The 26,659-nt window shown below is 43.6% G+C and overlaps 1 protein-coding gene across 2 annotated transcripts in view; it reads right to left on the bottom strand.

The window, feature by feature from the left end:
- Positions 1 to 2,314: 2,314 nt before the first annotated feature.
- Ino80 (INO80 complex ATPase subunit) overlaps positions 2,315 to 26,659 on the bottom strand; it is a 103,323-nt gene continuing 78,978 nt past the window's right edge. For both annotated transcript variants that reach the window (XM_085834557.1, XM_085834558.1), the window contains exons 29-36: positions 22,435 to 22,507; positions 13,151 to 13,309; positions 12,675 to 12,777; positions 11,741 to 11,829; positions 9,621 to 9,776; positions 9,219 to 9,378; positions 6,897 to 7,112; positions 2,315 to 3,861 (exon numbers count right to left, since the gene is read on the bottom strand). In XM_085834557.1, the coding sequence (XP_085690683.1) occupies positions 3,644 to 3,861; positions 6,897 to 7,112; positions 9,219 to 9,378; positions 9,621 to 9,776; positions 11,741 to 11,829; positions 12,675 to 12,777; positions 13,151 to 13,309; positions 22,435 to 22,507 (1,174 nt within the window). In that variant the 3' untranslated portion in view covers positions 2,315 to 3,643. The remainder of the gene's footprint in view (positions 3,862 to 6,896; positions 7,113 to 9,218; positions 9,379 to 9,620; positions 9,777 to 11,740; positions 11,830 to 12,674; positions 12,778 to 13,150; positions 13,310 to 22,434; positions 22,508 to 26,659) is intronic.

Below are 26,659 nucleotides of genomic sequence, written 5' to 3'. Positions count from 1 at the left end.
GGGGTCTTGTTGGAAGTATAGATTTATACCGATTTCCTTAAGATTTCAAGGTAGGCTGGCATGGTGGAAGCTTGAGGCAGGAAAGTCAGGAGTTCAAGACCAGTCTACTCTATATAGTACATTTCAGGTAAACTCGAGGTCCCCAAGCCTTGTTTAAAAAAACAAAACAAAACCAAAAACAAAAGTGAAAACCAAAACAACAACAACAACAACAAGACTGGTAGTATAACTAAGATCTCCTGAAGGCATGATTCAGGTTTCAGTTGATTTTTCCACTCAATGGCTAAACTCTTCCTGCAAAATCCTTCCTTGGCAGTAAAAGCAGAGTAGATGTACACGGCCAGTGTGAACAGCTGTAAAACTCTCTAGATCCAAAGAATCTAGTAAGTTTCCAATTATACATTTAAGGAACTGAGATGGCCTGGTGCAAATATTTCATGGGAAAGCCACCAGCGAGGATCTGTGGATGGACACAGACCTGCAAACACCAAGGCTTGTGTGCAAGACACACCCAGTTAATTGCTCAGTCTGCATGGCCCACATACTGTGCCCAGCCCATCATCCTGGGCACAAGTCTATCCGGGAAGTTTCAATAAAGCCCTAGGCAGAGCCTGTCAAAGCAAGTGCAGCACAGACCTGGTCTTCCAGGTTCAATATTCAGACCCATGACCTTAAAATCCATTTATGTGGCCCCCATGGCTGACGCCTGTAGGAAGATGGCACTGACCAACAGGCCTGCTTTACAGATTCAGCTCATGCCTTTATCCTGGATTGGGCTGAGGCTTGCTGAGAAATGACCTTTTAGCCTACCTGGAATTCCCCCCAGCCATGTTTTGTTTATTTAAGTTTTTCAAGACAGGGTCTTTCTATGTAGTCCTGTTTGTCTTGGAGCTCACTCTGTAGTCCAGGCTGGCCTCAAACTCAAGAGATCAATCTACTCTGCCTCCTGAGTGATGGGATTAAAAGCATGCATCTTGTTTTTGCTTGTTTGTTTGTTTTTCCAAGATAGGGTTTCTCTGTATATAACCCTGGCTGTCCTGGAACTCACTTTGTAGACCAGGCTGGCTTTGAACTCAGAAATCTGCCTGCCTCTGCCTCCCAAATGCTGGGATTAAAGGTGTGTGCTACCACTCCCAGCTTGTTTTGTTTTTTAAGGAAAACGGAAACAAAAACAAACTCCCCAAAACTGGGCTTTTTTTTTTTTTTTCTTCTTTTTTTCTGAGATAGGCGTGCACCACCACTGCCTGGCCTGGGCTTTTACATAGAAAAGAAGACCTATTTTGAAAGTGGGGAGATGGGGTAGGAGACACTTATGTTCAGAGCTTTTTACTGGAAGATCCCAATACTCTTAACCTGGGAAAGGAGGCAGGTGAGAGAACTGAAACTGTGAGACAGCCTAAACACTGAACAGGACCCAGACTGATCCAGACAGAACTCACATCAACACGTGGGTGAAGCTACTCAGGATCTCGGCTGTCAGGTCCACAGAGAGGCAGCCACTGTGGATCTAAGACTAAGAGGAATTCACTGGTGACTTTATTGGGATGGAAACTAGATGGCCCTCAGTCTAATGGACCAGCTGACTCACTAGGTTATAAAAGCTACAGCAGGGACGGTGCAGGGAATAGTTAATTGGGAACCTTGTGCCAGTGTGCTCTGTGTGAGGCCCTGGTCATGTTTACCCGCAAGAAAAGCAGGACCAACAGTACTACGGGAAGATGAAAGTCTGTCTTTAGCAACACAACAGCAGCTGTCCAGCAGCCAGTCTGTCTCCATCAAAGTGTACGGGTGAAGCCAGGCTAGGGAGTTCTCAAAGATGATGTAAGAACACGTGAGTTCAATCACAGAACAGTGACTGCCAGTCTAGGCTGGTACCTTTCCTCAACTGACCAGTCAGCTGTCAAAACTAAGAACTTCTGGAATCCTTAGGAACGCACTCACAATTTCCTTTCATGTTTCTTACAAGTGTTCAGATTACCACTATCTAACTTTGCCTGCTCCAGGCCAGTCCTACTGGGAACGAACCATAAGGAACCCTCATCCCCAGGGCCCATACTGCATGGCAGGGACTCGGTCAATCTTCTTTTGCAAGGTGGAGACAAATCCACAAGTTCAATTAACACTGCACCTGAGCACCCCCTCCCCAGCTCACTCCTTGTCCCCCTGAGCACACACCCACTGCACACTCCTTGTCCCACTATGGTCCTCTTTGGTCACAGAAATTAGGGCTCTGCATTGTTTTGACGCTGTCAAATCTCCAAGGGCACAACTTTGTACTGCAAAGTACAAAGGCAGCTGCAAAGACCACAGACACTTTGATTTACATAAAATTATCTCACTCCATTTTATTTAAGATTTTTTTTTATCCAGTTAGTAAAAGAAAGATGTGTCTCTCTTTATACATATGTACAAGTTCAGTTATAAAAATAGACAGCACATTCAAAGAGAAAAAAAGGCTTGGCATTTTTCTGATTCCCTCTAAAGAGCATCTGTACACAGGAGTCAGGGTTTGGGTAGGGGAATCTTTATGATTTAAATTAAATGATTCCCCTACGCCTACTCCAAAAAAAAAAAAAGTGTTTAAAAAATCAATCTATCTAAACTCAATTCCGCGATTTCAGGTGTGCAAATTAGAGGCTGGCCCGCCCAGAAGCACCTGTTCCACCAGGGACATCAGGTGGAAAGCCCTCCCAGCCGCCCTTTTCCCCTCTCAGAGGGCAGCAAGCTCAGGCGAGTGGGGCAGGGCTGGGAGGGGTGGTGCTGAGCCAGCTCCCTCCCCATCTCACTCCTGCTGTCCCTTCTTTCTCAGTGCAATACAGACAGTGCATACAGCCAAGCAGGGGCTGAAGGGCAAAGCCGGGGAGGCTGTGCATTCAGGATGGGCAAAGGGGCATCTGCAAGAGGGTGGTGAGGATGTCCTGCTGATTGAGGTGGTTCCTGGTCTCTTTACTGGCTTCTGGGAAGTCCCTTGAGTGGGAGCTGCTGCTACTGTTGCTGGTGGGACCTAAAGCTTCCCTGGTGTGAACTGTGCTGGACAGGAGGAAATGCTGTGATAACTGCCTGTGGCTCTGCTTGCTCCAGCCTCTCTCATCCTTACAGCCACCATCTTCTCTGGCATTCACTGCGTTCTGTTCTTCAGTGATGACACTGTGGCAAACAGGGTTGAGAGACCCAGGAGCACTCCCAGACTATGGATGCCAGGGAACCACTTCCTCCCTAGCCCGCAGGAAACCATAACCTTTAGACAAGTCTCCACTACGGAAGGCTCTTCACAGCACCCATGGAGCCTTCATGAGGGACATGGTCAGAGCTGAAGAGTGGGATGGGGATGGAGACAGTGTGCCTGAGCATCTATAAAAGGGCTCTGTGTCAGGCCCATCCCCAGAAAGAGGTTAAGAGTACGGCTGCAGAGTACATCTAGGATGCTGTGGGGCCGAACCCAGGATATTCCTTTGGAAACAGGTGATAAAAGTGCTCACACCAACCACCTGCCTGTCCTCTCCTGCTACAACTGGTCCTTTCCACTCTCCAAATAGGATGCAAGATGCCACACTAGGCAAGCCATCCAAAGACCACCTATGGCTCAGGACTGTAGCCCCTGGTTTGGTTGAAGGAAGCTAGAGGGCAGAGATGGTTACCATGGTTACCGTCCTCCAGAGGGGTTGGTGCCTTTGCCCTGTTTCCGGATCAAGGAGTCTGAGGCTAGGCTGCTGGTCATGTGGAGGCTTTTAGGAGTCCCAGGAATATTATTTCCTTTGTTCAGAGGGGAACTTAAGGGAGAAGAGGCGCTTGAAGGTCCAAAGTCTGCAAGGCCAGCAGGTCGGACAATGGATGTCTGCAGAGGACTGCTTGCGGAGATTCCTGTAGGGACGGAGAGAACCACAATGACCCTCAGCACCAGCTGTCAACCTTGGAGTCTGAAGTATTAGGCTAAGTCTGGGCTAGAGGAAAGGGGTGGGAACCCCTCTGTCTGTTGCTCCTTGCCAACATCTCTGATGTTGCCTATTTTCCCTCTTAGTTGCCTTTTGGTAAGATGTCTGCATTGTTGAGAGATAACAACAAACACTAAGTCCCACCTACATTACCCCATCCAGAGTGGAAGACATACTCTTCAGGCTCTGGAGAGGGCACATGTCTGGCATGGAAGGCCTGGTTGCACGATGAGAGCTGTAGCTCACTAGGCACTAATGCTGTCTTGTTTTCTGGAAAACACCTGAATTCAGTTGCTTTTTGTTTGTTTGTTGAGATAGTATCATCTTTTCATAGAGATGACTATCCTGGAATTCACTCTAGACCAGGCTGGTCCTGAAATCACAAGGATCTGACTGTGTCTTGCCTCCTGAGTGCTGGGATTAAAGGCATGCGCCACCACGGCCTGGCTGCTGCTTCCTTCTTCATTTCACAGAAGCCACTACTCTTCAAGTCTGGCCAAGGCCACCTCTGTTTTCCAAGCTCTGTCACATCGAGGACTTGGGCAAACCTCTCATCTTTGGTGATAGTTATCTGGATAATAGTGAACTTTTCCTTACCTACAATGGGACAAGTGTTCCTACTTCTTTTTTCTAAAGATTTATTGATTTATGTTATGCATATGAGTACACCACCATTGCTCTCTTTAGACGCACCAGAAGAGGGCACTGGATCCTGTTATAGATGGTTGTGAGACACCATGTGGTTGCTGGGAATTGAACTCAAGACCTCTAGAAGAATAGTCAGTGCGCTTAACTGCTGAGTCATTTTGCCAGCCCTGTCTAGTATGTTTGTTCTGTCTGTTTGCTTTTCTGTTTTTTTTCAGGAGTCCAAGCTGGTTTTTCCAAACTTACTATGTAGCAGAGGAAAACCTGAAACTCTTGATTCTCCTGCCTGCCCCTTCCACGTCCTGGGATGTACACCACCACAGCTTATATGTTTCTTCTGTGTTACTTGTTGGGTTGGGCAGACATCTCTGCTCACATACCATTGATTACAGGTCACTTCTGGACCAATCCTTGTCACTTTTCATTCCTAGCTCTCAGTCCCTGTTGGTTGCCTTAGGCCAGTCTACCTCCTTGCCTGCTGTACCCCTTCCTGCTTCTCTGCTGTGTCACAGTGTCTCATTCTCCGATGAGCCCCAGCACAGCAGCTTTGATTACTGCAGTGATTACTGTTTTCCAAGGACACAAATGAGGTAGCAAAGGGCTAACAAACAGCAGGGAAGGCTATTCTACTTATTTCCTTAGTGAGACAATAATGAAAGCAGAGATCCTGCAATGGGAGAAGAGAAGGGAATCAACTTGTACTAAGCACTCACAAACGGCCAAGCGCTTCCTCTAAGTGTGCCTCCCCTGCTCTAACAATTCCACTAGCGTTTCCTATAAGTGTGCCTCCCCTGCTCTAACAATTCCACTAGCGCTTCCTATACAAGTGTGCCTTCCCTGCTCTAACAATTCTACTAGCCACCAGCAGTAAACAGTTACCACTGTCTGCATCATGAGAACAAGGCCAGCCTCAGATAATACATTAAATTCTACCCGAAAACTTAACAAACAAGGATTGGAGACATGACTCGATGGCTGAGAGCCACTGGTTGCTTTTCCAGGAGACCCGGGGTTCAATTCCCAGCATCCACATGGCAGCTCATGGCTATCTGTAACTCCAGTTCCAGACACTCCTCCACTCTAACACAGATATAAATGCAGGGAAAAACACCAATGCACATGAGAAAAAAATGAAAAAGAATTAACAAACAAGCTCCCCTCCCAAAACTTATGAGCTCTGCTAAGCCCACCTGAGATTTTTGTTTGTAGCCGGGTAACTCTGGCTGGTCTAGAACCTGCCTCCTGGGCGCTGGGATTCTGCGTGTGTGCTGTTACCTACCTGAGGCCAGACTCTGCATAGAGGGGAGGCAGCTCTGTGTGGGTTTTCTTACTGCACTTGGATGGCCTGCATTCTCACTTCAATCATCCTTTCTGTTTTTTTTTTTTTTTTTTTTTTTTAAAGATTTATTTATTATATGCAAGTTCACTGTAGCTGTCTTCAGATACTCCAGAAGAGGGCGCCAGATCTCGTTGCGGATGGTTGTGAGCCACCATGTGGTTGCTGGGATTTGAACTCTGGACGTTCGGAAGAGCAGTCGGGTGCTCTTACCCACTGAGCCATCTCACCAGCCCCCCAATCATCCTTTCTGTATCTCCATCTCAGTCGCTACTTCTCTCCAACTGTCAACAGTCCCTTCTCATTCACGACTTTCATTGCTCCTTCTCAGCATAACGTGTTGATCTGCTCAGTGAACCTCAATATGCCATGATGGGTGTCAACTCCTGCATTTGTCTGAATCCTTTCTCACACACAATCCCAGTCTTCTCCATTCTGAATGATACCCTACAGTCCTTATATAGCAGGTCCATGGTTCCCCTGCTTTTGACCTGTAATCACAAGTAAGCTTGCCTCTTTCCTTCTATTATCTGTATACTGCTTATAAACCACTCCACAACGTGCTTCTCTTCTGGCTTGTTCCATTCAAGGGCATGCATGCTCTACCAGCTCTACCCCTATGCACTCTTAGGTGTGCACTGCCTGAGGCAATGGTCCAGGTAGCTGGATGAATGTTAACTACCCTTGTTTGGATTACTGGAAAATAAATGTCCCAGAAAAACAAACAAACAAACAAACAAACAAACAATAACCAACCAGAGAATTAAAGGGGAGGGGCAGGAAAACTGGATGTTTCAAGTGCAGCTCCTCCTTCAGTTCACTCTGGTCACAGCTACTTCTACTTTACAGCTATTTATCAGGAGTGCAAGGGTGAGTCAGAACTGCTCGGTCCTAAGATGGTCTCCGGGTTTTGGCTTGGAGTATCCTGCACACTCTATGTTAAATGGATTCTCAGACAGTCCTTGACCACAATCTGCACCAACCTTTAGACACATTGTACCCGTATGCAGCATAAGCAGCTGCGGAAGCTGCTGCAGCCCCTGCTTTGGCTCCTGCCATCGCAGCAGCGCTGCCTGCAGTGGACTTGCGGCTTCGGCCTTTGCCTGCTCCTTTGGCTGTGCTTCCTGAACCCTTGGGGCGGCCTCGGCTTCGAGCTGAGTGACCACGTCCTGCAGCTGGCACTTCCTGAATGGAAATTCCTGTGGGAACGAATAGCCAAGAGGGGAAAAAAATAAATCTCTGAAAATGCTAACAAATATCCCCCTGATAGGGAATACTGGTTCTCAAGGGGTCCTCTTTTGTTTGAGACAAGGTTTCCTAATGTTATTCAGGCTGGCCTTTCTAAAACCCCCGATCTCAAGTAACTCTCCAATCTCAGACTGATATTCTGAGTTCTGGGACCATAGACACAGGATACGGTGCCTGACTCGCTGAGATCTGAGGACATTTGGGGATGTCTTTTAACATAGCTATGATTTTCCAACTGCTGTCCCTTCTAAGGAGTGGCTCCACCATGGCTATTACTTTTTATTCTAGCCCATCACTAAATGAATTCCAAGACTTCCTTCAAAAATTAAAGTGTTCCTGCCTTCAACAACCAACTTCTATCTCTATTTAAAACAAAACAAAACAAAACAAAACAACCTTCTGGGCATTGAGCCCAGGCCTTGGATTAGTGCACGCTAGACAAGCACTCTGCCACCGAACCACTTCTAATCTTATGGCTAGGTTGCTTTTTGTTTTTTGTTTTAAATTTAAATTTTGAGACAGGGTCTCATTATGTAGCCAAGGCTGTTTCAAGGATGTTTCTTTGTTCGGTTTTTTGTTTTTCCCTTAAGATTTATTTATTTATTATATGTAAGTACACTGTAGCTGTCTTCAGACATTCCAGAAGAGGGAGTCAGATCTCGCTATGGATGGTTGTGAGCCACCATGTGGTTGCTGGGATTTGAACTTGGGACCTTCGGGAGAGCAGTCGGGTGCTCTTACCCACCGAGCCATCTCACCAGCCCTCAAGGATGTTTCTACCTATCCTCCCCCTTCATAGCACTATGGTCAGTCCTATTTTCAGGCTTTGAAATTAAGGTTCATCAAAAAGCAGAAGTAGTAACACTGGGCCTCATAAAACAACAAAAAAGAAATGTCCCCAAAGCCAACTTTAGTTAAAAACTAGCAAAATTCAGGGTTTGGGGAGCCGACTCTACTGGAGAAAGTGCCTGCCATGGGAGCATGAGCCCTGAGCCTGGTCTCCAGGCTATGAGAGCAGGCAGCACACACACAGGGATGGGGAGGCAGACACAGGTGGGTCCCTGGGGCTCGCTGGCCAGCCAGTTTAGCTCAAACAGTGAGCGCCAGGGTCAGTGACCTAACAGCAAAAGAACTGGACAGTGACAGAAGTAGACACCTGATGTGATCCTCTGGCCTCCATACAAATATACACCCCCCCAAACGTTCACACATACCAATCAAGAAAGACACCCACTGTCAGCCTTTGGCTTCTACATGCATATGCATGTCCCTACACACAATCACACACTTGAATACACACATACACACAGAAACACACATATATTCAATATGTAAAAAGTTAAAAAAAAAACTAGCAAAAATAAAGGTGAAATACTAAAGACAGAATAAGTAGAAAAAAATAAAAAAACACTTCACCAAGTTCTTATTCTGCTTCTCCTAAACATTACTTATTCCCTTTGCTTAGAAAGACTATTAAAAAAATGTCAATCTTTTCGTATATACTACTCTTGGAAAAGAGAATAAGGCCCCAGTATCTGGGTTTACGAGATGGTTAGGCACGCAGAGGCTGCTGACAGTGAGCCTGAGAGGCTGACTCAATCCCTGGGACCACAGTGGTGGAAGGAGAGAACCAATTCTTGTATTCTGTCCTTTGACCTCCACGTTGTGTACACACACACAATAAATAAAAATGTGCCAGATGTGGTAGTATATGCCTTTAATCCCAGGATGTGGAAATCAGAGGCAGGTGGATCTCTTATTAAGTTCAAGGACAGCCTGGTCTACATAGCAAATGCCAGCACTGTGTGAGAGACCCTGTCTTAAAAAACCAACCAACCAACCAACCAACCAACCAACCAACCAACCAACAACAAAAACATCCAAAACAGGGCAAGAAAGTTAATAATAATAATAATATTATATAATAACAACAACAACAACAACAACAATAAAATCCTGTATCCTAAAAGGAAGCAGAGCTCACTTACCCCCAGAGGAATGCTTCCCATTGAGCAGTGGAGCAGGCTGACTCAGTATGAAAGAGTAGCATCACTTACCATTCACAGTGTCTGACACAGAGCCTGTTATGGAAGCAGGAGAGTTGGTGGCTCTCGACTGAGGTGCTGAGGAGGCTGGGTCATCCACGATGACTAACATGTCACTGCTGCTCTCATCAGGGGGAATGGAGCCAGTGTGCAGTTCACTGCTGATTGAGATCTGGAAGCAGAAGGGCTGAGATTACTAATAACTTCAATGGCTACAGCCCTTACGCTCAAGTGAGAACATGCTCTGGGGACATGCAGCATTTCTCTCTCCCGTCTGCCTTCCGTTCTGAGAGTCAGCCTGTCCTTATGTAACCCTTCCCACAAGGCTGGAAGTGAACACTGCCCACTGTGTCCCTGCCACAAGGTCAGAGTGCAGTCCCACTGCTGTGATGTAGAACGCAGGAGGAGGCTCACCTCACTGAAAGGGCTGGGCATGGCTGAGTCGACACTGATGAAGGAATCATCCCCATCAGCGGAGAGGTTGGAGTTGTCAGCAGAGGGAACAAACGGGATCACGAGGTTCACACCCTCTTTCCTCCTCTTCCCATCCAACTCATCTTCCTTTTTCTTCTGGGAATACAAAGGTCAGAAAATACATAAAAACATGAGTATTTTCCCCAAAGAGAAAAACAAGATTAACAAATAAAACAATTATAGGCAGAATCTTGCTATATGGCTCTGACTAACCTGGTACTTGTTACGGCTCCTGTTGTGGCCTCATTGGCCTGCTTAAGCCATGAGCACACACCCCACAACTGACTTGAGACAGGGTCTTGCTCTATAGCTTAGGCTGACCTCAAGTTTTCTCCATCTTCCTGACAGCATGACTATGCAGGCTCAATTAATTTTCTGTGTGTATAGGCTATGTATGTACTGAGGACTGAACTAAAGGCCTCTCACACTTAGGGAAAGTGCTCCACCACTGAGCCACTTCTCAAGCCCTGAATCTTCTTGAAGGAAGTGAAAACTCACAGAGGAGGAGGAAGGCATACCCTTTCCTGACAGCCCATTTCTAGTCTGGCTCCCTCAATGATTGACTGACTGACTGTAGGTGTGCATGCACTGCACTCACATGGAAGTCAGAAGACAGCTTGTGGGAATTACGTTCCACCACATAAATTCTTGGGATCCCACTCAGGTCATCAGGCTAGGCATCAAGTGCCTTTACCTTCTGAGGCATCTCACTGGCTTTTTCAGACAGAGCCATATTGTGTACATCTATTGCAGGGTTAAGATAAGAGTGTACAATCATATGCGGTTGGCTCAATGGGAACTGGTGACTGCCACCTAAGCTGGATGATGCCAGTCCACCCCAAGTCCATGGAAAGGTAAAAGAGAGAAACAGCTCTACAGTTGTCCTCTGACTTCCCACACCCACTGTGGCATGTGCACACTATCACTCACACAAAAGAACTACAGATTTCTGTGTCTGCCTGTGTGAGAAAGCCACCTTTTATTCTTTGACAGGTTCTCTGTCCTCCCTTCTTCCCTCCCTCCCTCACTGATCCATTTTTAAGGATGATACCCTAGTCCTTTAACACTAAGCTATACCCCAAGACCTAGATATTGTTTCTGTATGTTAACGTTATTTTTATTTTGAGCAGTGGCAAGTAATGGGTTAAATATGAGAACAGAGTGAGGAAAGAGGAAATAGAGGCTGCCAGGGAAGGGGCAGAAATGGCAGCCCAAACCAGGAGGACTTTGTGTTTCATTTTTAGGATTTTCCAACCCTATAAAAGAAGTGAGTAGAAAGTACCCCCTCTTCACAGAGAGGGGCGCAAACAGACCAGCTCTAAGCTGCCAGCCATCAAAGGCCTACGACCAAAGGGATCCAACCCCAGCCTGTTTTCTTTTTTGGAGATAGTCTCATTATGTAGCCATGACTGGTCTCGAACCAGAGATCTGCCTGATTCTGTCTCCCAATTGCTGGGATTAAAGGTGGTTCTCATCATGCTTGCCCAGGTCCTTTAAAAAGAGTCTATGAAAGAAGTCAGACACTCCTGAGTCAGAGACAGGAGGATATTTTGAGTTCCAGGCCAGCCTGGTCTACCCAGTGAGTTCCAGGGCAGCAGGGATAAGTAGAAAGACCCTGACGCAAACCACATAAACTAAGTTCTATAAAAGCTAATTATGGAAGTAGCATTAGCCCCTTAGCTATCACAGTTATCACTGATTGTCCAGTCCAACTGGGACCAACACGAGCATGCGTGAGAAGGAAAAGCTGCTCTACATTTGATGTTTTTACTTCATCAAATGTTTACTAGCACAGAACTGTTTCAAATAGCCCAGCAGATAAAAGTGCTTGCCTGCCAATCTGGAGGGCCTGAGTTTAATCTCCAGAACTTTCCTGACAGCGGGAGAAAACCAGCTTTCACGAGCCATCCTTGGATCTGCACATGCAAGCTGTGGTTTACTACGTAAAACAAATATGTGTGTAGGCGCCCGCCCAGACCTGCATGTATGGCACCCAAAGGCCTTTTGTGCTTCTAAAACTTATCCCAGGGCCTGGCCCCCCCCCAGCCGTCTGGAGATACCTTTTCTGCGTACTTCTCCCGCTTGCGCTTGCGGTCTTTCACTCGGTTGCTTTCCTCCTGCTGCCGTTTCTCTTCCTGCCGCAGTCTCACTATCAAGAAAATGTAGGAGTCATAACTGTTATCCTCTGAAATTTAGGGAGATCCTCTCGTGGTTCCCAAGGTATAATTTTTGTTTAAGAAAAATTTTTATTTAAGAAAAATATTGGTCTGGGAATATGCTTTAAATCCCAGGGATCAAGAGGCAAAGTTAGGCAGATTTCATAAGTTCAAGGCCAGCCTGGTCTACAGAGCTAGTTCCAGAACAGCTAAGGAAGGATACATAAAGAAATTCTGTCTCAGAAAAAAACAAAACAAAGTAAAACCCAAACAAACAAAAAACCAAAAGCCAAAACAAGACAAAATATCGTTTTCCTAAATAAGGAACAATAGTTATTGGTATCTCAACAGCTTTTAGGTTCAAACCTGGATTCTACTCAATTATGTGGCTTCCTTGTCTTCTCTTCTTGAAAAGAGCTTAGTTTAGATGTAGAGGTGAGGAAGTACTCACAGGAACTCAGGGTAAATCTGAAACTCAATATTCTCAGAATATACAACTCTATGCAAAGGGTCTTTATAGTTATAGAAGCTTGCTGTTGAAATTACGTGTAAAATATTTTTCTGGGCCAGCGAGATGGCTCACTAGGTAAAGATATTTGCTACCAAGCCTGACAACCTGAATTTGAACCTGGAACTCATATAGTGGAAGGTAACCACAATCTCCTACACACACTCTCTCTCTCTCTCTCTCTCTCTCTCTCTCTCTCTCTCTCTCTCTCTCTCTCTCTCTCTCATACACACTGCACACACACACACTCACTCTAGCCTTGGCATACGCAATGCTTATCTCATTCTGTAAATCTGGGGAGGGCAGAACTTCGGTTGCCAAAGTACATACATTTCTTTTCCAGTTCTTCGTCATCTAGAAGAAGGCTAACCACCTCTTTGGGTTTCAAGGTATCTGGTTTGAAGTTCCCACCAGAAATCACCATGCGCTGAATCTAAACAAAGTGGATTAAAATGTCATCTGCATGTGTTCTTTCCCATACAGCAGCAGCAGCAGCCCTGTGAATCAGCTACAAAGGGAGGCTTTGGCTCACTAGTTCTTGTTCACTGACCTGGCTCCCCCACATTATTTGTCCCAAAGAAAGGACAATTTGAGATTTTTTTGGGACAAACCAAGGTGAACTCTGAAATGTCACCCTTCCCGGTGTCAGTGTGCACAGGAGCTAGTAAGACTAAGGTACAGGCTCCAATGCTTACCAAGAACACTAGTTTATCTGCCTAATGAAATACAAGTCTTAAATAATTTCAGTACAGTACTGACTGCTTTCTGTCCCTCCAGCATGATCACCCTTCCTTCCCAGTGCTCACCTCACTCTTTTCCTTGGCTCTCTGCAGAATACGCTCCTCAATTGTGCCTTTACAGATAAGCCGGTACACAGTGACCTGTTTTGTCTGCCCCAAGCGGTGGGCCCTATCCATGGCCTGCTGGTCTACAGTGGGGTTCCAGTCACTGTCGTAGAAAATCACCTGCATAGACAAGAAAAGGATACAACAAAAATGGATGTTCTGAGTGCAGGACAGAAATTCTGAGAGCAGTATAGCCACTCATCTGTCTACAAAACTAGTGTTAGTCATGTCCAATTTCTTTCTATGGTGTAATGATGAAAAAGAAACTCCTTAAAAGACCAAGCTACATTATGTGTGTTGCTCTGGAAAACTAGGCATGCCCCCGGTCTTTCCAGTTCTCACTGAAAAGATCAAGCTATGAACTAGACAGGTGGTTAACACGGTGAGGGCCTGGGTTTTATTTCGAGTACCTAGGACAGGAGGCTGATAATCTTCTGTACCTCCAGTTCTAGGGAATCTGACATATCCAGCTTTCACGGCATGTGCACATACACAATTAAAAATAAAATAAATTTAAGGGGGGAGGGGTTGGTGGTTACAATTAGACAGGAGTGCTTGTATGTGCCTAAAGTCACTGACACTTAGGAAGCTCACACGAAAAGATCACTGTCAAGACCAGGTTGGACAAAACAGCAACAATCTCTTAAATTAACAGAACCAACTTTAATAGCTACATCTAGTATTAGTTAGCTAACATATCATTAATAGTAGCCTGTAAGTGCAACCACCATTCTAAGTCAGTGACTCTTCCCATAGTACCTCTATGTCCTGTATACTAATGAGACCTCTATTTTAGCACTGGGTGCACAGCCTAATGGCAGAGCACACACAGCAGGTGTTTAGTAGAACATAGACCTTGGCTTGATTCTCTGAACTAGAAACAAAACAAAACAACAACAACAACAAAAAACACCCTCTTACTTTATAGATGAAGAGATTAAGGCATAGAAGAATTTCTCTAAGTGTGTAGCAGTAAATAGTTAATCTGGTTTGGTTCCCCCTCAGCTGGTTGCGCACACTGAACCTGCCTAAGAGCTCTGGATTCACAAATGATAAAGACAGACAGATAGATAGACAGACAGACAGATACCAGCTAATTTTGATACGCCTTACTTGCTCAATGGCTGGGCACTTCTAACCCCTCCCTCCCTTCTAGCACACATTCCCCTACAGTATTCCTGAGTTAATAACATCCTTTAAAAATCTTTATTTCATTTCTGCTACCTTAGACCCAACTGGGGGGAGTGGCCCTTAGGGCCACTTTACAGATTCTTACAGGTTGACTCTGATATCTCTGCTCCTCAGTCAATTCTCCTCTCTCTTCCCCACAGTCCCTTACCAGTGCAATCCAAAAGTCCTGCTTCTGTTTTCCTGCCGAGCCACTGGCTGTATGGTAATTCTTCATTACCAATCAAAGCCAGCTGGTGGCAGGGACCCTCAGCATTTGGAATCTCTTTGGAGCTGAATTAAGAACCTTTCCCATTTGAACCTTTTCCCAACATAAGTGTATTAGCTTGTCTTGTATGTCAACATGACAAAAGCTAGAGTCATCGAATATAAAGAAGCCTCAGTTGAGGAAATGCCCCCAAATCAGCTCTATGGCATTTTCTCAATGGGGGAGGGCCCATCCCATTTTGGGTGGTGCTATCCCTGGGCTGATAGTCCTGGGTTCTGTACAAAAGCAGATGGAGTAAATCAAGTAAAAGCAAGCCAGTAAGCAGCACCCTTCATGACCTCTGCATCAGCTCTTGCCTTCAGGTTCCTGTCTTTACTTCCCTCAATATGGAAGTGTAAGCTGAATAAACACTTTTCTCCCAAAATTTCTTTTTGGTCATGGTGTTTCATCATAGCAAAAAAAAGAAACCCTGAGATTGCAGTCTAAATGGAAGACTGGAAGTGGAGGATGGGAAAACATTAACACCAGGATTCCTTGCAAAGAAATACATATAGCTTTCTTTGCACTGCCCAGTTCTCATCAACATCACTGTATGCTCTATGAATTCTAGAATGTAATGTTAAAAGGGTCCTCCTAAAGCTATTGCTAGTCTGCTGTACAATAATCAACCAACACCATAACGAGCTACCATCAATCAGGTGACCCTACATCTTTTTGAGTCAAGGTTTATTATGTAGTCCTGGCTGTCTTGGAACTCACTATATAGCAGGCTGGGCTTGAACACAGAGATCCACTGGCCTCTGCCTCCTGAGTGCTGGGATTAATGAATGGTGTGCATCACTATGGCCAGCCTGGCCCTTAGCTTTATGCTCATTTTTGTCTTTCCTAAGGACCATTGGCTTACTATCTAATGATTCAAGCTTAGCAGAGCATGTGAAAAAAAGGGCAACGTTTGTGTTTGGACCAATATTTGTCAAGACCACCTCACTGTCAAACTCCCTCCTCATATGTACTTGCTGGCAGTGCCACTATGTAGAATGAAGTCACCCCACACATACCCCCACCCTCACCCCCCCCACATGGTTTCTGGAATAATTCTGTGAAAGTGGGAATCCTTATAATTGAATCCTCTCTGGAGCTCAGCAATAAAGTTTTCTTTTGTCAAACTGTTACTTCATCCAGTATCAATTTCAATTCAAATTTCTATAGGGAGTCAGTTATCAGCTCTAACTTAAAGAGATTGCACTCCAAGGCTCACTGCTGATGGAGATGCTGAAGAACATGGTGGGACTGAGCATGGCTGAGAGCAGATGATTACTAGGCAGCATACCAGACAATAGCATCCACAAGGCCTCCTGTGTGCTATTTTAAGGAGGAACTCATCTCTGAAGCCTTTTCTATGTTGCCTTTCCTGGTGACAAATACTGGTTCTTTGGTGAGTTGGGATCTCATGGAGCCAGGCTTGCCTTGAGCTTCATATGGAGCTAAGAATGACCTTGAATACTAATCCTTTCTTTAGCCTCTACTTCCCAAGCATTAAATATTCATAGGCAGTTTATTTGTGTACTTATTTAAATTTGGAGCAATTCTGTTATTCTGTGCACAATCTGGACCCTCAATATTTAAAGGAAGAACTGCAGCTGGGCAATGGTGGCACACGCCTTTAATCCCAACACTCGGGAGGCAGAGGCAGGTGGATTTCTGAGTTCGAGGCCAGCCTGGTCTACAAAGTGAGTTCCAGGACGGCCAGGACTACACAGAGAAACCCTGTCTTGAAAAACCAAAAATAAATAAATAAATAAATAAATAAGATAATTGCATGTATGTCTGTGGGCACCCATGTAGGTGCTGTTAATCAAAACTGGGTCCTCTGGAAGAGCAGTGCACCCTCTTAACCACTGAGCCATCTTTCCAGTTCCTTGCTTTTGTTTTTATTTTTTGAAACAGGATATCACTATATGGGCCAGGCTAACCTGAGCTTAAAGATCATTATGTATCTTCCTCTTGAGTGCTTGGATTCTAGGCGTGTACTACTATGCTTTTAAGTCTTTGATTTAAATACCCCACGAGATCTTTTGTATTACATACTTTTTGTTTTGCTCTTTCCTGTTATTTTTCTATGTAGTCCAGGTTAACCTTGAATTCACTGAATAGTGTTGTGATCCTCCTGTCTCTGCCTTCCAAGAACTGGGCTTAAAGACATATATCACCACACCGGTCTTGTCTTGCATGGTCTTACTTGAGGTGTGATTGTTCAATTGTGGTATAGGTTAAATGCCAGAGATGTGTATGTGTGTGTGTGTGTGGGGGGGGGGGGGGAAGTGTTGGCCAAAATAATTAAGTCTACAGATCTGATGTGGAAATATACAATGTCTGCCAAAATACAAAAAACTTTACCAGAAGACATTGGAATTTTAAATTGAACCTAAAGATTTCAGAATATCTATCTATCTATCATGGGATCAAACTTTGTTATATGCTGGTAGCTAGGAGAATATACTACCAGTGAGCTAAATCCTCAGTCCCTTTATTTCTTTGAGACAAAGTCTTCCTATACAGCCAGCTAGGCCTGGAATTTGCACTATAGACAAGGCTAGCTTTGAATTTAAATGATCCCTTACCTCACGTCTCTACTATGCCTATCTAGAAAACATGTTGTTTAAAATTGTCAGGAAGAGTAAAGTAGGGAAATACAAACTTAGGAAAAAGGAGACATGTACAGAGCTGGAGAGATGGCTAATATGTACAAGATGTTCTTGCTCCTCCAGAGGTCCTGGTTCAATTCACAGAGCCCATAGCAAACCACAGCTCAAAACCGCCTGTAACTCTAGTTCTTCTGGCCTTTTCTGATCCCAGGCATGCCAGTAGTGCACAGACACAGGCAAAACACCCATACACAAAATAAATTATTTCAACATTAGTATTATCTAACATATGTAAAAATGACACACGTGATGAAATCACAGCTTAAAGAGTACCCTGAAGTGCCAACTTCACCATAGAGATGCCTACACAATGAATCAAAGATTGCTTTAACATCTGCATTGTTCCTAGAGATCTGAGTAACAACCAAAACATGATTTAATTTTGGCTCCTCTAGGCTCATAAACAGAAGACTAAAGCTTACAAAGATAACTTAAAAAGATGTATGTGGGAAGAGAACACAACAAAACAGATACTGCTTAGAAGGAGAGAATCACAGGGAAAATACTGAAATATATATATAAATCAATATGTTAAAGACAGATTAAGAGTGAAAAGACAGAAATACAAAGCAAGATTGGGGTCACCATAATGTGAGCCAGTGGGTGTGCCTGGTGAGGGTCTGGTACTCAACATAGTCTCTGGTACAGAGACAGAGATGACACCCAGATTTCAGGTTTCTGGTGAGACATTTTAGACACAAGTTACAATTATAGTAGCAGAGCTGATGTAGCTAGGAATGTGAAAGTGCGTCATGCAGAATGTGCAGTCCAGCGGTGACTAAGGTGAAATCTATGTACAGTACCTTCAGGTAGCTGTAAACAGCAAGCCAGGCCAGCACATGGGGAGGCTGGAGGAAGCTGCTCTGGTGTTCAGGGATTGGACTATATAGGACAAGGGATGAGGGAATGAAATGGAAAACAGGGACAACTGGACAAGTTAGACTAATTAGCTGGAAGTTGGAGAGGGTTTTTTTTTTTTCCTTCCAAGAAAATACATGTTATTCCAGTCCCTTGGGGGAGCTAAACGCTAATTCCCTTGGGCAGATGTTGCTACTAAGAGACAAAAGTTCCTCCTCTTTCCACAGGAAAGCATCTGAAACAAGTCAGACAGGAAGAAAAATAAATCTTGTAACAACCCCTCCCTAAACAGAGTCACAGATACCCTTACTCTATGAAGAAATGCAAAGAACAACATGGTAAAAATCACCTGTCATTCATCACTGTTAAAATCATGCTTTTACTAACCAAGTAGATTAGTTCCCAACTACATGCTTACAAACACTTCCTTGATCATAAAGACATCAAGTCTTTCCTGAATGAAGCACAAAGTGTAAATACATTATTTTACCTGACTCATCCAACTTCCTCCATCAAACCAACAAAGATGCACTGGTTTCTCAGATACTGTCCTACGGCCCCCTACCTTTATGTTGCTCTCCTTTCTTTTACTTTATTAAAAAAAATTAATAAAGTTTATTAAGTAGGTACATTTTTTTAAACATTCCTTACTTATAATAACTTCAAACTCAGTACCAACTTAATTATCTAAAAGGAATCCTATGTGGATATTTTGCTGCTTTGTGGTGGCAGATACAATGAACATTACTGATAGACTTTGTCTTGTTTGTATATTTAATGTGTTGTTAAAGACAATTCCTGCTGGGCAGTGGTGGCTGGCACACGCCTTTAATCCCAGCACTTGGGAGGCAGAGGCAGGCTGATTTCTGAGTTCGAGGTTGACCTGGTTGTTCCAGGACAGTGAGGGCTATACAGAGAAACCCTGTCCCGTCCCTTCCCCCCCCCCCCCCCCCCCCCCCCCGGCCAATTCCTTGTCCAACGTAGCTCAGAGAATCCAAAGGGTCCTATCATAGACCAAACTAAAGACAGGCAAGCCAAGAAATAAATAAATTATTTTCTTTTAAAAATAATGTTTAAAAGATTTATTTTAAGCCGGGCGTGGTGGAGCACGCCTTTAATCCCACACTTGGGAGGCAGAGGCAGGCGGATTTCTCAGTTCGAGGCCAGCCTGGTCTACAAAGTGAGTTCCAGGACAGCCAGGACTGTACAAAGAAACTCTGCCTCGAATAAACAAAACAAAACAAAACAAAAAAAAGATTATGTGTATGAATATTTTGCATGCATGTACATCTGTGAACCATATGCATGCTGGGTACCTTAAGTCAGAAAAGAGCATCAGATCTCCTGGAACTGGACTTACAGACAGATGTGAGCTGCTATGTGGGTGCTGGGAATCAAACCCAGGTCCTCTGAAGAGCAACTAGTGCTCTTACCTGCTGAGCTATCTCTCCAGCACAGGCATACATTTATAAAAGTTAATTATGCTGAACTTCTGCAGAGACTTATCTAGCCTCACAGTCTTAAATATTATTCATAATGTGATGACAGCTGTAGCCTTTTGAGCACTGCCACGTTAAGCCTAAGACTCTTGTTTATCCCCTCTGTTACCTTTCCAAATATAGTGCTCTCTACATTCCGTCCAGCTCTATCCCAGAAGACAGGTACTTGAGCCAGACACCTCACTGTAGAACCAGGACTTGGGAAGCTGAGGCAGAGGGGAATCATTTCAGCCCCTTGAGTGTTGCTCTAGCCTGAAAACCCTTGCAAAATAAAATGCTAGCCCATGTTAATCCCTTGTTCAAATCTTTATACCCCTCAATCTCAGTTTTACACAGCCTATCAAGCCCTGCATACCTTCCTGCTTCACTAATTCTGTTCTATCTACTCTCTACTCCTTGATGTTGCTTCATTTTGCCAACCAGGTCCCCATACTGCACCCCTAGCAAGATGGGCTGAGAACCAACGCCCGGTTTTTTGTATTTTTCAACACAACACTTAAATTAGTTCTCGGAACTATTTATACTATAACAATTACCACAAGTAGCAATGTAATTATTAGGAGAAAAATAGAACTTCATGTTATTGAACACTGAATTCTTAGTGCCTAAAAGAGTACCAGGCTCTTGCCTGATACATATTAACCATTTGTTAAATGAGTGAATGGGCATACGCAGGAACTGGCCCAGGTATTAGAAAAAGGGCTTCCTTTCTAATGATGAGGTAGGTCAAAGCCTAGCATGTTTATTAATTACTTATAATGTAACATGATTGACTTGAGTAAGGAAAGAGAGGGACCCAGGAAGGAATGTGACATTGAACTGGGATTTTGAAATACAAAAAGGGTAGCTCAGGACACAAAGATCTAGTCTCAGGTAACAAACACGATAGTGTAATAAAGTAATGGTGTACTCTGAAAATGACAAGTCAGTTGTTTACTTCTGGGAAGGAAAGGGATCTGGCAAAAGGCTGGCACAGCAGATACAGGCTAGAAGCAATGAGGCTTGTAAGCCATGGAGAGGAGCTTCAAGTAGCACATTAGTTAAGTAGGTTATGAACTGTATTAGAGTGTTGGTAGAGAAAGAATGGATTTGGATCAAAATGTATATGGCTAGGGAGTGTAATGAGCTCAAAAAATCAGTTATGAAAAACTGGTATGTGTGTAACTGTTGATATTATTTGACAAAAAATAAAAGAAAAAGAAAAGAAAAGGAGGCCAAGGGCAAATTTCTGTCATGTCATAGGACAGGTGTGAGCAGCCACATCAGAGTAACAACACATCATCACAGCCTGCCTTCCACAGCTATGCCAGCAGTCCTTAGGCCTTCATGCCATGCCCTGTCCCATTTGATAGTAAGCAGCGTAAGGTGGGATCCTACAGGTGACAATTAGCATTCCCTTAGAATCTGAATTCTTCTTTGAGCACAGCTATTAACACAGTGCAGACAACTTCATTGATCAACTCTTTTGAGGATGCTAATGTTATTAGAGGAGTGGACACTGAGGGGCAGGACTTAATGACAGACCTGGTGCTATGAACGTCTCAGGCTTGTTCATCCTGTCCCTCATTTCTCTACAGTTTCATGAACTGGTTCCTTCTTGTGCTTGTGAGAATTTCAATACTCAGATTTCAGAGACGAAACACAATAGTCACCCAGAGTTATAGTGAGAATTCTTAGATTTTGGTTTCTTTAAAAAACAGAAATATTGTGTTGCTTCGGACTGTAGCTATGATTTGCCTCCTGCTTTAGCAGAGGCGTGGGTTTGCCAGCTGCAGATAGTTTCTGTGATTGTGTGACATTTGGAATTCTGGGGAACTTTACAGAGGGTCTATAAATGCTAGGGGCACCATAGGTGTGGCTGGTGATTGCTAAGGAGGGTTAGGTGCAGTCGGTTAGCAGTCAAAGATGTAGTCAAAGTAGTCATTAGTGCTTAAAGAAGAAACAAGAAATTAGATTAAGGGATTTCTTTCCCCTCTATCCTTTCTTGCCTATCTAGTGACAGGGGATGAAACCAGGGAGATACAGGTAGGAAACAAGCCACAAAACAGCAAAGACCATCTATAAGCAAAGAAGAATAAATTTAGATTGAGACATCTCTATCCTTTCTCTCCTATCTAGTGATGGGGGGTGAAACGGGGGTGGGGTGGGGTGGGGTGGTGACAGAATTAAAAGGTGGGAAAGAGAAGACCTGACCTAGTAGCAAAGACTAGCTACACTGAGTGCCATTTTCAGAGTCTTTTCAGAACCCTTTAGGAACCATTTCCTATTTACACATTTCAGTCTAAATGTTACTATGATTGCTACTAAATACTTTTGAATCCATGGAATAATGCTAAGATTCAAAAGAAACTCTCTTTTCCCTTTTAGAGGCTAAAGCAGTCTTATCAGGAGACTTGGTATGAAAGGACGAAAAATTGCAAGAATATAATTTACTTTATTTTATTTAATTATTCATTGCTAGCCAAACAGCTCTTGACATTTAGACCACAACTTCTACCATTACCTTCTCAAGTAATAAAATCAGGCACTAGTAAGAAAACAACCCTTTTTTATTTGTTTAGTTATAGCTCCTCAGACAAAACCAATTGGACTGCCTGGTTAGCAGCCATCTCCTGTTCACTTATTATCACGCTACATCTTAACTGTTAGGAAAATACTTGACACATAGTAAGCAATTTATTAAATTAATGTATAAAATCATTCAAAGTGAATGACTAGAAAAAAAACAAAAGGAAAGATAAAATGTGCGACGAATAAACTATTTATAGTAGAGATCTCATCACTTACTGTGTCTGCAGCTGTGAGATTGATACCCAGTCCTCCAGCTCGTGTGCTTAACAGAAACACAAAGATGTCATTCCTAAAGAAAAGGGGAGGAAGACATGTTAGGAGGAAAAGGAAAGATTCAATGTGGAAATAGACAGGAATCTCTAAAATTACAATCTAGGGCTAGAGAGAGCGCAGATGCACAGATGCTATCTGAGATACAACTGTACAAAGGTGTTCTTTCTTTAAAACTCAAATGATGGCAGTCACCTTGTAATCTGTACATAAGCTTTTGCTGCCATACTAACATCTGACTGATAAGCAATAAAAGTAGAAACATGGAACAGATATTACAGAAAAATATGTCATTATAGAAACAGACCTTCAGCTATACAACATTACATGTATATTGTTTGTTTTGCCTTGCGGTACTCCAGAGCACCAAACCTAGGAATGTGAACACGTTTGGCAAGCACTCTACCTCTGAGCTACGCTCTCAGCCCAATAGCCTTTCTCCCCTCTTTTGAGATACTTTCTTCTATCTTTGCCTACTCTAGAACTTAGTATGTAGCTGATGATGACCCTGAATTTTTGGTCCTCTGGCCTCCATCATCCAAGTGCTCAGATTACAGAGACATACTGCAAAGCCTGGTAATACCTCTTAGCTGTTAACTGCTCTTCCGCTTCTCCTCATCATTTCTCTTAACTTTGTAGCAATGGCTAGTCTGGAATTTGCTATGTAGACCAGGTTGGCTTTGGATTCAAAAAGGTTTCCCTGCCTCTGTTTGAATGCTGGGAATTAAGGGATGTAAGTGCCAGCATGCCCAGCCTGGTTTTGGTTTGTTTCTGGTTTTGTATTTGTGTATGTACATGTGCCTGCATGTAGAGGCCAGAGTAAACATTAGGTGTTGTGTTCGTCTATCTCTTTTCTCCATATTTTGTGAAGGAAGCTTTCTTGTGAACATGAAGTGCATAGACTGGCTAGGCTGGTTGGCTAACAAGCAGCAGGGACCCTCCTATCCCTGCTTTCCTAGCACTGGAATTATAGGTAAGTGCTTTCATACCAGGATCTGAACTCAAGCTCTCATTACTAACAAGCTCCCAGCATCCCAATAGGCCCATTTTTAGTATTTTCTTGGGGCAAGGTCTCTCTATGTAGACCAGGCAATCAATCCTCAAACTCAAGGAGTTCTGTTTGCCTCCAACTCCTGTGAGTGTTGGGATTGAAGTTGCACACCACCAAGATAGTTCTATTTAAAAATTATTATTAGGAGTGAGAGTGTGTGTGTGTGTATGATGACGACATGTGCCACATGCATGTGTGTGTACAGGTCAGAGGATGATTTTCATTCCACCCTAGGTTCCAGAGAATCAGTTCAGGGGACCAGGCCCACTTGGCAGGGGCCTTTTAACCAGTGAGCCTCCTCACCAGCTCTCAATTTTTAACTAGTCCAAGTATTACTCCTGGGTGTGTGTGTGTGTGTACATGTGACTGCACAGGATCATGTGTACCATGTCAGTGAATAAAGGTCAGAGAGTTTGCAGGGGTTGGAGGAGTTCAGGTTATTAGTCTTAGCAAACACTTTTATCTACTAAGCCATCTCATAGCCCTTAAAGCATTCACTTTAAGATGACACAACTCGGGGCTGGAGAGATGGCTCAGCAGTTAAGAGCACTAAGGTCCTGAGTTCAAATGCCAGCAACCACATGGTGGCTCACAACCATCTGTAACGAGATCTGACATCCTCTTTTTTGTTGTTGTTGTTTCTTCTTTTTTTTTTTTTTTTTTTGGTTTTTCGAGACAGGGTTTCCCTGTGTAGCCCTGGCTGTCCTGGAACTCACTTTGTAGACCAGGCTGGCCTCGAACTCAGAAATCCGCCTGCCTCTGCCTCCCGAGTGCTGGGATTAAAGGCGTGCGCCACCACGCCCGGCTCTGACATCCTCTTCTGTGGTGTGTCTGAAGACAACTACAGTGTACTTACATATAATAAATAAATAAATCTATTTTAAAAAAAGATGACACAACTCAGAAAAATAAGCATCTATCGGGAACTCAACCTGTGATGACTTCAGTACCCTTTCTATCCCTCTTATATTCTAAGTCCTTTCCTGTGATGACTTCAGTACCCTTTCTATTCCTCTTATATTCTAAGTCCTTTCCTGTGATGACTTCAGTACCCTTTCTATTCCTCTTATATTCTAAGTCCTTTTAAAGAATTACAAAGCAGCACGTGCTACATCACTCATAAGACAACAAAGCATTTGATAAATAAAAAAGGCCTTTTCATTGAAAGTGTATAAACAGGTGTTCAACTGTATGTACCCTAGTGCCTGCAGACCAACCTCAGGCTACTTCCCAGAACATCCTAACAATCTATAAAAAAGATTATATTAGAAAACATGAAGATCCTGTAAACCAAGCTGTTAACTTCTTCCTATATATAGTAGTGAAAACCCCAACTAGAGATTCAGTTCCCATGGCTTTCTTCAAACTGTAGCCTATACCCATATTTTTCTAAAAATTTAAATTTTATGTGTATTGGTGGTTTGTTGCATATATGTCTGTACACAAAAAAAGAGGGCATCTAATCCTATGGGAGCACAGTTATAGATGGCAGTGAGCCAAGTGGGTGCTAGGACAGAATCCTGGATCTCTGGAAGAACAGCCAGTGCTATTAACCATGGAATCATCTTTCTAGCTTCAATATCTATCTTTGGTTATGAAGTCAGACACACCTAGACTTTATTTCAGAAAGAAAAAGAGGGGGTGAAGGGGGGAGAGTACACAGCTACAAACCACTCTAGTTCACTGACATAAAGCAGAGTATAAATGTGAAGTTTCAGATACAAAAGCACTGAATCACAATGTAAATTGGGTTTTAATCCATGTGTTTCAGTAAAAAGGTATGGTAGCACCCTGAAACAGAAGGATCTCTGTGAGTTTAATGCCAGCCTGATCTACAAAGCAAGTTCCAGGCCATCTAGAGCAACACAGTCAGTCTCTATCACCACCCTGGCACCCCAAACCCCCTGAAAGGAAAACAAACAAGAACAGCCCACTGACAAGAGCGAGCTCTCACCCTTTCAGGTTCCTTGGTAAACTCATCTGACTTCTGAAACCGTTTCCTAGACGACAAACTTAAGGATGCTACAAACAGAGTGAAAACTAGTAACTGCTGACATATTCATAGACATGACTGTATGTGAAGAAACTATTTTGAAATAAGCACTTGTTTAGCCACTAAGCTAGACAGGCCCATTCTTGGAATTGAGAAAACCTAACTTTCACAGACATCAAAGTGTGCATCTCTGGGGCCCTGGTTTGTCAAGATTCAGAAGCTGTGTTCTCCCAAATAAGGTTTATCAGTTTATCCTGGGACTTTACCTCATCACCTTTTCCATAAATGAATGAATGAGTGAGTAAATAAACAAATAAATAAATTTTGGGGGACAGTGTCTTCTTGGTATATTTATTAAGAAAGAATACACTTATGCCAGGCGTGGTGGCACACACCTTTAATCCCAGCACTTGGAAGGCAGAGACAGGCGGATTTCTGAGTTCGAGGCCAGCCTCGAGTGAGTGCCAGGACAGCCAGGGCTATACAGAGAAACCTTGTCTTGAAAAACAAGAGAAAGAAAGAAAGAAAGAAAGAAAGAAAGAAAGAAAGAAAGAAAAAGAGAGAGAGAAAGAGAAAGAGAGAAAGAGAGAGATAGAGAGAGAGAGAGAGAAAGAAAGAAAGAAAGAAAGAGAGAGAGAGATAGAGAGAGAAAGAAAGAAAGAAAGAAAGAAGAAAGAGAGAGAGAAAGAAAGAAAGAAAGAAAGAAAGAAAGAAAGAAAGAGAGAGAGAGATAGGGAGAAAGGAAGAAAGAAAGAAAATACACTTGCTGGGTAGGGGTATATCATGCCTTTAATCCCAGCACTGGGGAGTCAGAGGCAGATGGATCTCTGGAGTTTGAGGTCAGCCTGGTCCACACAAGGAGTTACAGGAAAGTCAGAGCTACAAAGACAAACCCTGCAAACCAAGGAAGTAGAGAGAAAATATACTTGCCAATTGTGGTAGGACATGCCTTTAATCCTAGCACTAAGGACGCAGAAGGAGGTAGGGTTCTGGGAGTTAGAGGCCAGCCTGGTCTACATAATGAGTTCCAAGCTAGCTAAGGCTACACAGTGAGACTCTTGGTAGTGTTCTTGCCTCAGTCTCTGAGTACTGGAATTATAGGTGTGGCCACTGTGTCAGCCTTTCCA

Source organism: Mus caroli, unplaced genomic scaffold, assembly GCF_978045245.1.
Source record: "Mus caroli unplaced genomic scaffold, Mus_caroli_1 scaffold_2, whole genome shotgun sequence".
NCBI lineage: Eukaryota > Metazoa > Chordata > Mammalia > Rodentia > Muridae > Mus > Mus caroli.
Note: the sequence above shows the minus strand (reverse complement) of the source record. Positions and strands in the feature narration are given on the sequence as shown.